The following is a 15,743-nucleotide window of genomic DNA, read 5'->3' on the forward strand; positions in this document are numbered from 1 at the left end:
ATTTTAATAGCTCTGATAGTTAAATACTAAATTCAAATCCACTTTATAACAAAATTCATTGTGTAACCATTTTTCAATTCAATCTTCCATCTTCTTTTTCATTCTTATGCACCAAATACTTAAATACCTAAGAAGTAATATCAAGGTTACCAAACCAAATTATATACCTTTTCTTAAAAAGAATAATATGATTTAATTTCTAAAAAAAATCTTATATATATATATATATATATATATATATATATATATATATATATATAAAAGTATAAATACAAAAAAAAAACATGTCAAAATCTTAAAAACATTACTTTTCTTGTTTTTTTTTTATAAAATAAGTGTCACTTTATGTTTTCATAACATTAATTATTTTATTGAATTCATTTCTATAATCCTTAACAAGAAAACAATAATTTATTGAATTGTTTATTTATAACTTTGTAAATAAATAAAACAACCCAAAACATCAAAAATAGAGATCTAAGATTATTTCAAGAACCTGACCATAAACCAACGTACTATACAAAAACATAAAACAAAATGAGACACCAAACACTTATTCTAGTCCTTCTTATAGCCAACATGCTTATGGCTACACGACTCACTCTTACACTCTCTCTATCTCGTTCTCGTTCTCGTTCCATTCGTCCACTTCTTAAACGCACTTGTTCCATTTTCAACCCTAAACATTTCAATAAATCCCATCCTTGTCCCCTCTGGTCCTCTTCATTTTCCTTCTGTATTGATTCACTTCACAACTCCACTTCCCCTTCCTTCACCGCTTCTTCTCTCTCTGCTTCATCAATGGCCACTTCTGCTATTGAATCCAATCCCATTCTCGAGGAATTTGTTTTTCCGCCTTTCGATGTCGTTGAACCCAAACACGTTCGACCTGGAATTCGCACCCTATTGAATAAGCTGGTAACAAGTTGTTATCTTTTGGGTTTTTTGTTAGGGTTTTGAATAATGAGGTTTGATTGGTTTTTGTTTTGGGGTTTGATTTGTAGGAGCGTGATTTGGAGGAGCTTGAACGGACTGTGGAACCTTCGTGGCCTAAGTTGGTGGAGCCGTTGGAGAAGATTGTGGACCGGTTGGGTGTTGTTTGGGGTATGCTTAATCATCTTAAAGCTGTTAAGGATAATGCTGAGCTCCGTTCAGCCATTGAAGATGTGCAGGTATATCTATTTTATGTGTAATTGTGCATTTCTCGATCTTTGATTCTGTTGATGGGACTGTAACTGTTGAATTTTCATATTAATATGGTTGTTTTTGAATTGGGATGTAGGGCAATTATTTATGTGAATTGTATGGTTTTATATTGAGGCTATAACCTCCTATTGTTCGGTGAAATGCAATTTAGTATGCTGGAAAGTAGTGGTTATAGCAGCGCTATAGTAGTGTAGCATAGTGGAATTTGAACTACATATTACTTTTTTTGCGATCTGCGGTCGACAACACCGGTGAATTGGTTTTTGGGCTCGATTTTATCACATGTTATTATATTGGTTTGCTCTCTTGTTGAAAATATTTTCATGGGTTTTTGGTCATCTATGTATTTCTCTTGCGAATTTTGATTGATGTAAGTTTGTTGTGTTAACGATGGTTAATTTATATTTGCAGGGAGAAAAAGTTAAGTTTCAGCTTAGACTGGACCAAAGCAAGCCTATTTATAATGCATTCAAAGCTATTAAAGAGTCTCCTGATTGGAAGACACTTAGTGATGCTCGCAGGCGAATTGTTGAAAGTAAGTTTCCAAATGTCTTATTTTACACTCTTAAATTCCTTGAATTACTTCGTGTTGCATTCTGATGCTGATTCTCAGCTTCTAGATTTTTATTTAGTAAGATAGAGGATTATGAAAGATGCAGGATGCATAGATGGTGTAAAATTTTCTGATTTAGATTTTAGGGTTCTACTATTTTTGCTAATTTTCTTGTTTATCCTGAGAGAGATGTGTGTTTCACTTGTTGATATGTGACTGGAAATGTGAAATATTTTTATGACTTTACTCTTAAACTCATGCCAAATAACAGGCTGTGTTCCATTTACTTTCTACGGGATTTAAGACAAACTCATTATCTGTGGCCCTTCATTTTACATTGTTTGTAACAATTGTATTTATGCCTTTGCAGACCAAATAAAGGAGGCAGTTCTTAGTGGTGTTTCTCTTGAAGATGATAAAAGAGAACAGTTTAACAAAATTGAACAGGTGCCATATTTTAACAACTTAAAACAAACGTAACTTCTGGTTAATAATATAGTCCATGCTAATTGATTCCCAGTTTCCTACCATTTACAGTGATTATGTACTTGGCTTTGGCTAACCGGGCATATCCTGATTTCGGACTAGGGTGGAAATTTAGATCATGAGTTTGTAATTGTACATATTTGAAATTTGTGTAGTAAATAAGGACAAGCAACATGAACCAGTTTGTTAGCAAACCAATTGTAGTGATAAAATTTGATTTAATGAATCTACACATACACATGCTATGTAGCACCGACATGTCTGAAAAAAGGCGTTTCCGTGTCAGTATCGGACACATGCATCGACACTTGTGATTGCGTTGAATTTATTCATTTTTTTAAATTATTACCGGTATCGTCGTGTCAGTGTCGGGGTCGTATTCGAGGTGTCCGTGCTTCATAGTACAGATGCGCTAAAATTCCTAAAGCAAAGTGATTTTACACCATAACTAAATGAAATTCAACTGATGATGGCTTCTTTTAGTTCTATTTATTTTAAATATTTTTTGTCACGGTTTCATCTGCAGGAGCTGGAAAGATTATCACAAAAATTTGGGGAGAACGTTTTGGATGCAACCAAAAAGTTCGAAAAACTCATAACAGATAAGAAAGAGATTGAAGGATTACCTGCTACTGCTCTTGGGTTGGCTGCACAAACTGCAGTGTCCAAGGTAAATAATGTTAACATGTTATCATGTTATTATTCTCAAGTTATGACAACCAAGCTATCTTTTCGAGTTTTGATTACTTGATGAAAAAATGCAGGGGCATGAAAATGCCACCGATGAAAATGGGCCATGGGTAATTACATTGGATGCTCCAAGTTATATTGCTGTTATGCAACATGCTCGCAATCGTTCTTTGCGTGAAGAAGTCTACCGTGCATATATAACACGAGCATCTAGTGGAGATTTGGATAATACTGTTCTGATTGAGCAAATTTTAAAGCTTAGGTTGGAAAAGGCCAAACTTCTCAACTACAATAACTATGCTGAGGTATGACTCTTTCATTATTAAGAACATAGTTCTATCTTCTATGTAGGTTGTTGATGTGTTATCCTTCAGGTTAGCATGGCAACCAAAATGGCAACTGTTGATAAAGCAGAAGAACTTCTAGAAAAGCTTCATAGAGCTTCCTGGGATGCTGCAGTACAAGGTAGTGTATATTTTGTGTCTATGGTGTAGTGTTTGCATCATGATTTAAATTGTATGCCGTTTTTTCAATTAGTCACATATATGGGGAATGTGCATTTTGTATATATTGAGTTAGCTCCATATTGTCATTGACTACAACAAAATAGAAAAAAAATATTGTTTTTGATATTTGTAGGATACTAGGATTCCTTAATTTCCAACACCTAATAAATCTGACATATATCATACATGCGATTCTCTATTTATTTATTTTTGTATGTACAATAGAATTTTGACGATCCATTTTTCCTCCTTGCAGATTTGGAAGACCTTAAGAAATTCTCAAAAGACCAGGGTGCATTGGAAGCTGATGATTTGACACATTGGGATATTAGCTTTTGGAGTGAGAGGCTCCGCGAATCAAAATATGACATTAACGAGGTTGCTCCCTCACTCTATTATCATTTTGAAAAGACACTTTAAGAACATATGGTTTAAGTTTTGACAATTGCCTTAGAAACTTGTAATGTAATTGCATTATCTGAAAGGGTCTTCTTTTATTTCCATAAATTTGTTCCTCCTACATATGATTTTTTTTGCCACTGAACAATCCTTTTCTCTCTAAAACTATCCAACTAATGACATAAACATCTTAAATAAAGGGAATGCTCCTTAATGCTGTTCAATGTACTTTTGACATTCTGGCGGGTATTCTTTTTTTCCATGTCAACCACATAAGAAAGTTCATTCCTACCAGTCCCATCCCGAGTCCATTGACTAATTTTCTAAGCAATACAAGATTTTATCACCTCTAATGTGGCACTTTTTCCTTTGTTATCGAAACTTTTGATCTGCCTAAGAAAGCTCATACATGATACATCTGCTACTCTTGTCTCAGGAAGAACTGCGCCCATTTTTCTCTCTGCCAAATGTTATGAATGGACTCTTTGACCTTGCAAAAACACTTTTTGGTGTTGAAGTTGAGCCAGCTGATGGTCTAGCTCCGGTAACCAAATTCCCTTTTGTTTAGATGTGGTGCTTGTATTGGGAAGCATCTATTATAAACTTTCTGACCCGTGTTTATTGTTATTCAGGTTTGGGACAAAGATGTTAAGTTCTTTCGTGTCAAAGATTCTTCAGGTAGTCCAGTGGCGTATTTTTATTTTGATCCCTACAGTCGTCCTTCTGAAAAAAGGTCAGGTGCATGGATGGATGAAGTGGTTTCTCGTAGTCGTGTACTGTCACCTGATGGTACCTCATCAAGGTTGCCTGTTGCCCAAATGGTGTGCAATCAAACACCTCCAGTAGGAAGCAAGCCAAGTTTAATGACATTCCGTGAGGTAACCGATATTTTTCTTTAAGCAATAATCATTTGTGTAATAGTGAATAGTTTCTTGGGCTATATTAATGGGAGCACTAACTGCTTCTGGCAGTGTCTAGTCTTAACATGATTACATATTTTAGACCATGTCAAAGATTACTGAAACATGTTTAATTAACAACAATTTCCTCAATTCCCAATTTAAAAAATATATATTGGTGTTGAACATAAATTTTTGCTCTAAATGCATCAATGATCTCTCACCATATTTCCATTTAACTGTATTCTAAGGCATAGTTTTTGTTGAAGTTATGAGTTTTAGATAAGAGAAGGAGAAAATGAATAATAAGGACTTTGAATACAATAGTGTAATATAATTGATTCACTTGTCTTTCTGCCTGTTGTTAAACTAATTTTCCTTATTAATCAGTAAAAAACCAAACTGATTCACAAACTATCTTTTTTCGTCCTCTCTTTTTTCTTAGGTTGAGACTGTCTTCCATGAATTTGGCCACGCACTGCAACATATGCTTACTAAGGAAGATGAGGGTCTGGTTTCTGGTATTAGGGGAGTAGAGTGGGATGCCGTTGAATTACCTTCTCAGTTTATGGAAAACTGGTGTTACCATAAGTAAGTAATAAGTAATAAGTAATAAGTAATAAGTAATAAGTAATAAATAAATCCATATAAGTCGGTCATACACGGATATTACTTTGATCCTTATTTTTGTAAATTAACATATTTTTAAACATGAATATCATGTATTTTTTATATTTGTCATTTATTTTTCTTGTTGATTTAGAGAGACTTTAATGGGCATTGCAAAACATTATGAAACTGGGGAGGCTCTGCCTGAAGAAGTATATTTGAAGCTTGTTGCTGCTAGAACTTATCGTGCTGGCTCTCAAAGTCTTCGACAGGTTAGTGTATTGGTCAACTACATGTTTTGTATCGTTTCATTTGAATTGAAAATTCATATATTGATATGGAATCAAAGTCACAGTAGTAATAGTAAGTGAAAAAGAAAAGAAAAGAGTAAGGTACAAATGGAGATGTATTTTATTGCTGGTAATTAGAAATGAGCAGAGGAAACAACTCATCCTTCCACTCTTGAGAACCACACTCACTAACTTCAAGAGAATCTATGGAACAAACTTATTTAAGATGCTATTGACTCTTTTCCTCCCTTTCTTTTGTTGTGTGTTTCTGAAGGATGGAACAAACTTATTTAAGATGCTATTGATTCCTTTCAATATTCTATTAAGTATTTCTAGCTTTTACTGCTGATTCTAAACTTTCTTTCTTGTGTTATGTTACATGTGTTAAATAAATGGCTTACATTGTAATATATATATTCCTTGCAGTTAAAATTTGCAACTGTAGATCTGGAACTTCATACAAAATATGTTCCCGGGGGACCAGAGTCCATCTATGATGTTGACCGCAGAGTATCCGAGAAAACTCAAGTGACTCCTCTATTGCCTGAGGATAGGTTCCTTTGCAGCTTTAGTCATATATTTGCAGGTTTGCTGTGCCTCTTTATACCTCTTTGTTTATTACTCTATTCGTTCCTTTATAAAATGTCTTTTAAGGTTATTTGCACAAACCAAGAAATAGCTTTGATTGATGAGGATAGGATATGTGGCTGACAAAGAATTGTTAATTTAACACTGAACTTTGAAAACGATGGATAAATAGTAACAAAATTTGAAAACTCATTTTACTTTTTTCTTTCTGGATTTTGCATTTGTTAGGTGGATATGCAGCTGGATACTACAGCTACAAGGTATATTATGATAAATTTGATAATTATGGACATTTTGCTATGTATAATTAAGGATCTCTCATCATAGCTAATAAAATCCACTTTATTGTTTCTCATGGAAAATTTGTCTGTTATGCAGTGGGCTGAAGTGCTGTCTGCCGATGCTTTCTCTGCATTTGAGGATGCAGGATTGGATGATAAAAAGGTATATTAATTCGATTAAGAAAAACCGTCAAAAAGGATTTGGTTTTCTGTTTAGGCCTCTAGATACACATCTATGTCTTCAATAATCCTCAAAATCCTCTATTTTTTGTGGTTTATAATTGAAGCTTGTTTTTGAGACTTATTATATTTATCTTTTTAGAGTAAACAATCAATTTAGTCGCATAATGAGTGGGGGCCCTTATTTGATTGTGATCATTTTTATTAATTACTCTATATATTTACTTTTACACAGGCTGTTATAGAAACAGGTCGCAAATTCCGGGAGACTGTTCTTGCTCTTGGAGGTGGCAAGCCAGCGCTGGAGGTGAGAGTTCCGATATACATTACATTACAAAACCTCTTTCACTAGTACTTCATTTGTTTGTTAATGCAAGATAGTAATTTTACCAAGTTGATATGTGTTGAACATGTAATGTAATGCATTGTGGATTTATGCAGGTCTTTGTGCAGTTCCGTGGGAGAGAACCAACACCAGATGCATTGCTCAGACACAATGGCCTAATTGCAGCTCATTGATTTAATTAGCCACACTTTTCTTTTGACAAAAATGCACTATAAATTATAATAATATAATAATTGTGGTTCTTACTCTTTTAGAAAGTGTGAACATTTTAAATTTATGTTATTTTACAACATTTAGAGGAATTTAAATTGTTTAAATTCAATTATTTGTGAAAGCTACGATGGAACAACTTGGGTATTTTGTGCCTTCACGTTTTGCAAAAGTGGTGGATGTATGGGTTACTGATCAAAGGTAGGTGGTTTGCTACCTAACATGAAGCAACTTCTAGTCTAACAACTTGAATAGAGATGTGAATGTACACAAGTTGGCTCCAAGGAGATTGTTATTAAAAGATATATCAAAAGTAAGTCACAATAATAAGATTCTTGCCCATATTGATTTTATTGATAAGAACGGTAGGATTAGTTCATGTGGAGGTGTAAGAACGGTCAAATTACCTCAATGGCACAAAACAAATGGGATTATGGTGGTAGGATTAGTTCATGTGGAGGTGTAAAAACGGTCAAATTACCTCAATGGCACAAAACAAATGGGATTATGGTACTCCAAGGGAATGAATTGTGACTTAGCTGGGTACTCTGATTTCGATTTTGTTGGGGTTGGATTGGATAGGAAAAGTACCAGTGGTATATATCACTTATGTGGGAGCTCGTTGGTCTCATGGCATAGCAAGAAACTATAGCGCTATCCATTGCTAAGGCACAATACGTTGTTGCAGGAAGGTGTTTGCTCAACGCATTTGGATGAAACAACACTTCAGTGTTTACGTTGTTGCAGGAAGGTGTTTGCTCAATGCATTTGGATGAAACAACAGTTCAGTGATTACGGTGTCAAACTTTGATTTATACCAATAAGACGCGACAACACAAGTGTCATAAACCTCACAAAAGTTCCGATACTTCACTCTCAAGCCAAACATATTGACGTTAGGAATCACTTTAGTAGAGATCTTGTTGAAAAGGGGGAATGTATACATGAGTTTATAAATTCATCTAATCAACTCGCAGACATTTTTACTAAACTACTTCCTAAAGACAATTTATTTTCATAAGAACCGAATTAGGAATTTTAAATAAATTATACATACTAAAATGCTTACATGTGATATATGTGAATCTATGTGTTTATGATTACATTCTTAGCATATCTTCCTTTTTGATATCGATAAAAGGGAAAAAGTATACCCTTAAAAGAGTGGAGTATACTCTCTGACTACTTGAGAGGGAGTTTGATTACTCTAAAATACTTTATATGTTCTTTTTACCACCTCTCTTGAGAGATGCATTGTCATCACCAAAAAGGGGAAGAATGTGGATCTATGTGCTTGCAGGTTATGAAGAGAAAAGTTCAACATCTGAAGTTTTGATGACGACAACACATGACAATAACTTTCAACCTCGATAATGATATTACCAAAAGAAAGTATCTTATGACTCATCAAAAGAACTCAAGATCAACTGCGTATATAATCATAAATTATCTAGCAAAAATCTTGAACTTTTGGAGAAAGGTGTGAAAGCTCGTCAGATCATGTCCGTGTGTGTCTGAGTGACTCAAGTGTTGTAAAAGTAAGGAAGTAGCTTAAGCGTACTAAGACAACTCACGCACATATCTCAAAATATTTTCTCAAATGTTTTTAAATCAAAAAGTCATTTTCTAAACTAAGACAAGTGATTAATAAGATGTCTAAGCCTTTTTAAATCATTTTTAACTAACCAATCGATTGGTAAATTGTGTCAATCGATTGACGAAACTTTTCTAAGCCATCTAATCGATTAGAGCATCAAGCTAATCGATTAGAAGAGTGTTGAAAGATTAGTCAAGTGATAATGACTTGCAACGACTCTATATCTAAAACATCTTAATTGGGCTTGTCAAAAGATTAAAAATGAGTTGTCTAATTGATTAAAATTTTATGCTAATTGAATAGATCATTAATTTGACCCATGGATCATTTTCATTTCTGGTTTTTCCAGCTACCATATAAAATAGGCACACCTTCACTTCAAATCACGCTAGCTTGTAACATTTTACTATTTCTTTGGAATCTCTCTCTCTCTCTCTCTCTCTCTCTAATAAAACATTTTTTCACTTTATATTGCCTCAGTGCTAGTAAGTGAAGTTTTTCTTGTGAGGAAGGAATCTTTGTAAGTGGTCATGTTGGTCGTTTATTTTCTTAATGGTGCGATACTCTTAAGAGATCGAGTTAGATTCTTGAGATAAACCTGTCATAAATTTTTTGTATTTGGTTTCTTAAGCTTTGTCGAAAAAGTTTTGTTTTGGTTATTGAGATCAACCATAAATCCCTAAACATTCGTTAGCTTATCATGTCATTGATTGGGGATAAGTCTGTTAAAATCTCAAGATCTGATCATATTAAGGTTCGTGGGTATAACCTCTAAAAGCTCTAAGTTTGTCGTCAAAATATTAAAAAAACCTCTTGGGGACAAGAATAGGCCAACATTCGATCAAACCTGTATGAATCTATAGTACAATTTTTCGAACCCTATACTTTTAATTTCCGCAATTTATTTTTAGTACTTTATATCCGCTACAGAATACTCAACCAAAATTACTAATATGATCTTAATTAAGAAATGCATAAAATTAATCACGAATTTTAAATATCAGAATTCACTCCCCTCTTGTGCATAAAGTCACATGTTCAATAACTCTCACACAAATAGGAGAAGAAAGAAGTTCTAGGATGAATAAATGAGAGAAGAAAGCATAACTTATATACTCTTTTCTAAAAGCGTTTTAACTTTGATTTGGACGAGAAACATCATTGTTGATCAGAGGAATTTGGTCCAAATTTATTTGATTTGAAAAACTTTCCAAAATAAGCCATTTAGTTGATTAAAAACCATAGTTGATCGATTAAATCTTCATTAAGATTTGATTTCTTAGTGAATTGATTTTGATGAAGATTTGATTTATAATGATTTCTAAATCAATTGATTTTGGCTCTAAAAGATCGTATTTGAACAAGATTTGATCTTTAATCTAATAACCCTCTGGATTTAATCGGTTAAAAGAAGATATTTTGGCATCCTTGATTTGTCTGGACCTTGGATGACTTTGGGATTTGAATTTCTTTTTGCACCCCATTTATTTTAGCTTTGTACCCCTTTGCTCAAAACACTTTATTTTCAAAATGATTTAATTTGAGAAACTTTCCAAAATAAGCCATTTAATTGATTAAAAACAATAGTTGATCGATTAAATCTTTATGAAGATTTGATATCTTTATTTATTCTGACAGTGAATTGATTTTGATGAAGATTTGATACAGATTTGATTTTAGAATGATTTCATAATCAATTAATTTTGTCTCTAAAATATCGTATTTGAACAAGATTTGGTCTTTAATCGAACAACCCCGTGGATTTATTTGATTAAAAGAAGATAATTTCGGCATCCTTGATCTGTATGGGCTTTGGATGACTTCGGGATTTGAACTTCTTTCTGCACTCCATTTATTTTAGCTTTGTACCCCTTTGCTCAAAATACTTTATTTCCCAAAACAAAAGATTAGCAAAAATAAATTAAACGAACTAAGTATTTAAATAAGCACTTGATATAGGATTAATTAGAGTTTTTCGAGTTTTGATACGTCTCGTGACTGTATATAGAATATAGTATATCGGGTACTTGACTGCAAGTGCACAGTTCAGTCGTTTTAGTTTTAAAAGATATCGAACCCACAGGGACCGATGGTCAAACTAATGCTACCGACGTTACTATGTTTAGCTAAGGGAATGATTTTTAGAAGTTTGGTTGAAGAAAATTAAATCTAAGAGAAGTTAAGTTTTAAGAAAATATTAATAGAAGGATATCAGTATGCAACGCATTAATCATCAGGGATTCGATAAGTCATCGGTGTATAATTTAAGTACCAAATATCTTTCAATAGAAAATACTTATTTAAAAGGCTTTATTTCACACTCTCGTGATTGTTGATTCAGACTATACCTTTAAATCAAAATGTACGCTCTCGCTGTCCCATTTGAAGTTAAAAATACTTTTTGAAAATAAATAAGTTCTAATTGTTTTTAAAGTGCTCTCGTTGTTTTTAAAATCAATGCCTAGTTTTTACTATCCAGTTCGACCCTCACGCTCTCGCGATTGTTGGTTCTCACCTTAGTTAATTTCCCACTCTCGTGGCAAAATCGTATTAAATAGCTTTTCACTCTTGTGACAAAGTTAATTAAATTTAAATTAAAAACCACAACCAAAAAGATTGTTTGAGTAAAGAAGTTTTACACCGATTATTATTAAATCTCGTCTAATTAAATTGTTACATACCGATACGGTAGTTTAGCCGGACATGTTAAACAACGCAAACACAGACGAACATAAACAGATCAACGATAAAACAAACATGATTACAATAATAATAAAGCAATAACAATTGAATAAAAACCTGGAAATTGGATTAATAGAATGCGCCGAATCTTGAAGTACTTGAGCAGTCCTCCAAAGGTCAGTAGAATTCTGCCTCTTCAAAATAATGGCTTAAACTAAATTAAATAAATTGTAGTAGTTCCCCAGTGTAGGAAACTACTACTTTGGCTAAATGAAAGGCGGAAAGGAAAAGGGGAAAATTAAAACTCTAAACGGTAAAAGAAAATTAATGTTGCTGAAGAAAAGTAAAAGACAAAATAGAATTGCTGTGAAAAAATGCAGAGAGAAAAAGGTCTTTAAAGCTGACTTCCAAGAGAAAAATTAAGCGTCCTCGTAGGTTTCCAACTTCCGTCTTTTTATATCCCCCATTAGGTCTTGGCAGTTGAGAGAAACAAGGATGACTTGGTTGAGTGAGGAAATCACGGGTAAGTGGCTGAACCACGAGAATTTATGCCTGTTGGATCACTTCTGTTGACTATTTCAAGGCGCTGATTTTGGCCGCGTGAAGTTCGTGATGGGCCTGTGACGGTCGTCACGGGCTAGGCGTGCCGGTCGTGACATGCTTTGTGATGGTCGTCACATCCACAATGTTTGTGTTCTCTGTTTTTCTGTTTTTCTGCTGCTTTCTCTTCTGTTTCTTCTTCTTTTCCTTCCTTTTATATACTTTGCTCATTTAAACATGGGGATTGAAATACCTGCAAAAATAACTCCAACACTTACGGAATAATCGGAATATAAATGAAAGTGTTACGATTTTTGAGTGTAAATCAAGGCAAATATACGATGTATTTTCGCGTTATCAAACTCCCCTAAACTTGAATCTTTGCTTGTCCTCAAGAAAATAAAATTTGAAAACACTAGTTAAACGCGAATATATCTCCAATTCGTACGTGGTTGCTAGGTACTTTGTTAAGATGACAAATACTCAAGTAAAACACTAAAGATACAGTGACGACACAAGCAATAAGCATTAACGTAGATCTCTCCTTTGTACAAGCCAGTTCGAATCATGCTATTATAGCTCAACCTAGTGCTTCTCGTTCCTATTTCACCCGATTTCATTCTAGCGCAATCACATTAAGCCCTTTACCTTCACACGCACTTAGTGAAGTGGCCGCTTAGTAACTTTGATCCTTTTCTTAGCACGGGGTCTGGTACACTAGTGTGGTACCCCTTTATATATCCCATTTGAAGGTTGTAGGGGATCGAACTGTAGTTCGCCCTACCGAGTCCAGTACCAGGTACCTCTGAACCAACCAACCAGGTTTTTCTGTTCCTTCCTTTTGTATCTTGCAACCGTTTGTATGGTGCATTTTTCAATTTCTCTGGCAGAAGTATGAAGGATTTTTTTAATTCGTAGGCATCAATCACTTATATTCATCGGCTCTTCACATGGTTTGTGCTTAAGAAGGTGTTGACTGCTAGTATAAACTACTAGGGGTTAATCTAGAATGGAGACTTTAGGTATTGGTATAATGGGTATTCAAACTGATCTCGTAAAAGTGAGAGATCTAAGGTGTCAGGACGGTATCAATCTTGTTAGATTTTTCTCAGCTTCCTAACAGAACCTCTATAAGGCAACCTATATACTCGTAGGGTATGCATTTAACTTAAAACAAAATTTTTGTTATGGAAAATTAGATATGAACGATTAGATAAAGACAATATTTTTTTGTTATGGCTAAAAATAGAAACAAGTAAAGGAAAGATAAGAATTTCCTCCCACATTTAAACAAAGCATTGTCCTCAATGCGACAATATAAAGAAAAAGGCAAGAAACACGGAGATCACTACCCGTCGTCACGACGTTGGCCTCTGCGTGCTCTGGCTCTTGCTCATGCACACTCACTTCTTCCTCGCTGGGTAGGATCCAACCCCACATGCTGAGTGTACTCTTGGATGGCATCAACGTGATGTGTCAGGGCACTCATCTCTTCGGAAAGCTCCGTCATCCCCTGGTCGTGCCAGTTTGCATAAACGTGTTGATCCCTCTGTATCTGCTAGATCGTTTGTATCATTTTTGTCTGGCGCTCCTCCATCCTCTGGTTGTGTCGTAACATCTCAGTGTAGATGTCTTCCATGGTGGCGGGTCGTCGCTCATTTCTTCGCTGGCCTCGGGAAGATGTCTCCGCAACGTACTCAGGAGGTGGCTATAGCATTTCTCGGTCAAGTTCCGCTTCGACTTCATCTGCTCCATTATTAGGATCTCCTTCATTTGGCTCAGGGGCGTTCAGATCAAAAATCCAATTCGCCATATTCTGCGGATCTGTACGGTTCCTGTTGGGCATGATGATGCTTCAAACTATCTTGTTTCTAACCACAGGATGGTACTTCCCGTCGTCTTTGGCCTTGATGAGGTGTGAGGAACGACAATAGTCGATGTTGAGGAACTCGACTGGCAAGGCGGGTAAGTCGGCGAGCTTATCCCCCAGATTCAGGCCTAGTGCTATGGAGGTGATGATTCCTCCAAAACAGAATGCCTGGCTGCCTCTCATGCATGCAGCCTGTATGTTGGCCAATAGGAATAGGGTGACATTGAACGCGATCGGGGTGAACACACAGTGAAGAAAGAAAAGTTCCTTAGAGTTTACCTTGTGATTGTTGACTCTTCCAAAAATCGTGTGCCCTAGGACTCGATGGAAATATCTTATAGTTGAGTTGTGGATGTAAGTTGCATTGAGCGCATCCCAGTTTGCGACGTTCATGTTGGTAAGGCTATGCCACACTCCAAATGCTATTTCTGACCATCCGTCAGGGATACAACAGTGAACTCCTTCTCCATGTCGGAAGCCAAGCATTCGCGCTATTTTAGTTTGGTTCAGGGAATACTCGGTACCGAACATTCTAAATGTGGCGACTCCGGTGAAAAACTGAGTTTCGCCAGGAGGGGTAATGTAGGAGAAAGACTCAGGAATTCCAAGGTCAGCGCCTCGTAAGTTGGTTGTGGGCTGGTGCAAAGCTGCGTCAAACTGGAGTTGTTCAGCATCCATTCCACACCATCTGAAAGTCCCAGCTCCGTCAGACATTCGTTATCAACATACCTCGTAGCTTGGACAGAACGTCGATAGAACCTGAGGTAGTTGTCTCTCTGTCGCTCGCCGGCTTCTCCATTTCTGAATACGATGTTTGAGAGGTCGGGAGCAGCTCTCTCTTGACGGGCCATTAGTGTGGTTTATGAAAATATAGGTTTTGGTGGGAGAGATGGATTTCGTGAGTTATAAGGTACTCACACGTTTCTCGCTTAAATGGTTGTGAAAAAAGGGTTAATGGAGAAAAGAGTGGTGTGACTGGGAAGGTTAAGGAAAGTAGGATGATTTGATGAGGAAAAAGAGAGGAAGTGCGCCTGTTTTTATAGGTGCGTCCTTGATCGGTCACCATTTCCATTGAATTCCCGCCGTTAATCCGACGTATTTTCATCACTCTGGTAAGATTTATGTTTGTTTTAGTTGCATTTGAGTCAAGTATCAAGTTTTGTTGGTTTGGTATTACATTACATTCGATTACGAGTTTAAGTCAAAAAGACCTCGTTTATGCTTCGTTTGGGTAGTGTCATTGTTCCAGGTTCAAAAGCAAGAATGGTGAAGTTCGGGACACTCTGAAGGACGAAAATATGACAGAACAGCAGGTCAACACGGCCACCCGTGTGCCACCACACGGCCGTGTTGTTGGTCAAGCAGAGAAAAAGACGAAGCAGAAAACAGGGACCAACACGGGCACCCGTGTGTACACACACGGCCGTGTTGATTAAAACAGTGCATCTACACGGGCACCCGTGTGTAGGGACACGGCCCGTGTTGTTGCTACTGTAACAAATGCTGAAATAAATTAATGCAGGAGAAAAAACACGGGCGCCCGTGTGTACACACACGGCCGTGTTGATTGCACGCAGCCTGGAAAACCTAATTTTGCATTGTGAACCGATTCTTCTCATTAAGGGCAGTATGGACCTTTTGCTTGGAGAGGAGGCATCTGAAACTATAAGAAGGCTTGGAAGAGAAAGAAAAAGGGACCTTTTGACAGACGAACGAAAGCATTACAGTGGAGAAGATAGCGAATACAACGGATTCGAAGACGGCGAGATTCAACGGTAGCCACCATTGAAGATCAAATTCTCCTAATTCTT

At 35.9% G+C, this 15,743-nt stretch overlaps 1 protein-coding gene across 1 annotated transcript; it reads left to right on the top strand.

Moving 5' to 3' along the window:
• Positions 1–519: 519 nt before the first annotated feature.
• On the top strand, positions 520–7,335 carry LOC127119707 (probable cytosolic oligopeptidase A). Its single transcript, XM_051050008.1, has 17 exons — positions 520–918; positions 1,005–1,172; positions 1,618–1,741; positions 2,130–2,206; positions 2,772–2,915; positions 3,010–3,240; positions 3,310–3,400; positions 3,698–3,819; positions 4,277–4,384; positions 4,473–4,718; positions 5,185–5,330; positions 5,503–5,620; positions 6,065–6,224; positions 6,455–6,486; positions 6,605–6,670; positions 6,923–6,994; positions 7,129–7,335. The coding sequence occupies exons 1-17, from the start codon at positions 538–540 to the stop codon at positions 7,204–7,206; spliced, it is 2,364 nt and encodes a 787-aa protein (XP_050905965.1). The 5' UTR covers positions 520–537; the 3' UTR covers positions 7,207–7,335.
• The last annotated feature ends 8,408 nt before the right edge of the window (positions 7,336–15,743 follow it).

Source organism: Lathyrus oleraceus, chromosome 2 (assembly GCF_024323335.1).
Source record: "Lathyrus oleraceus cultivar Zhongwan6 chromosome 2, CAAS_Psat_ZW6_1.0, whole genome shotgun sequence".
NCBI lineage: Eukaryota > Viridiplantae > Streptophyta > Magnoliopsida > Fabales > Fabaceae > Lathyrus > Lathyrus oleraceus.

What these genes read in the sequence shown, in the direction of transcription:
- LOC127119707 (XM_051050008.1), top strand. Translation starts at nt 538, where the DNA reads ATGAGACACCAAACACTTATTCTAGTCCTTCTTATAGCCAACATGCTT. An exon ending in AGTTTAACAAAATTGAACAG is followed by an intron (nt 2,207 to 2,771) that starts GTGCCATATTTT and finishes TTTCATCTGCAG; the next exon opens with GAGCTGGAAAGATTATCACA. An exon ending in GCTCTCAAAGTCTTCGACAG is followed by an intron (nt 5,621 to 6,064) that starts GTTAGTGTATTG and finishes TATTCCTTGCAG; the next exon opens with TTAAAATTTGCAACTGTAGA.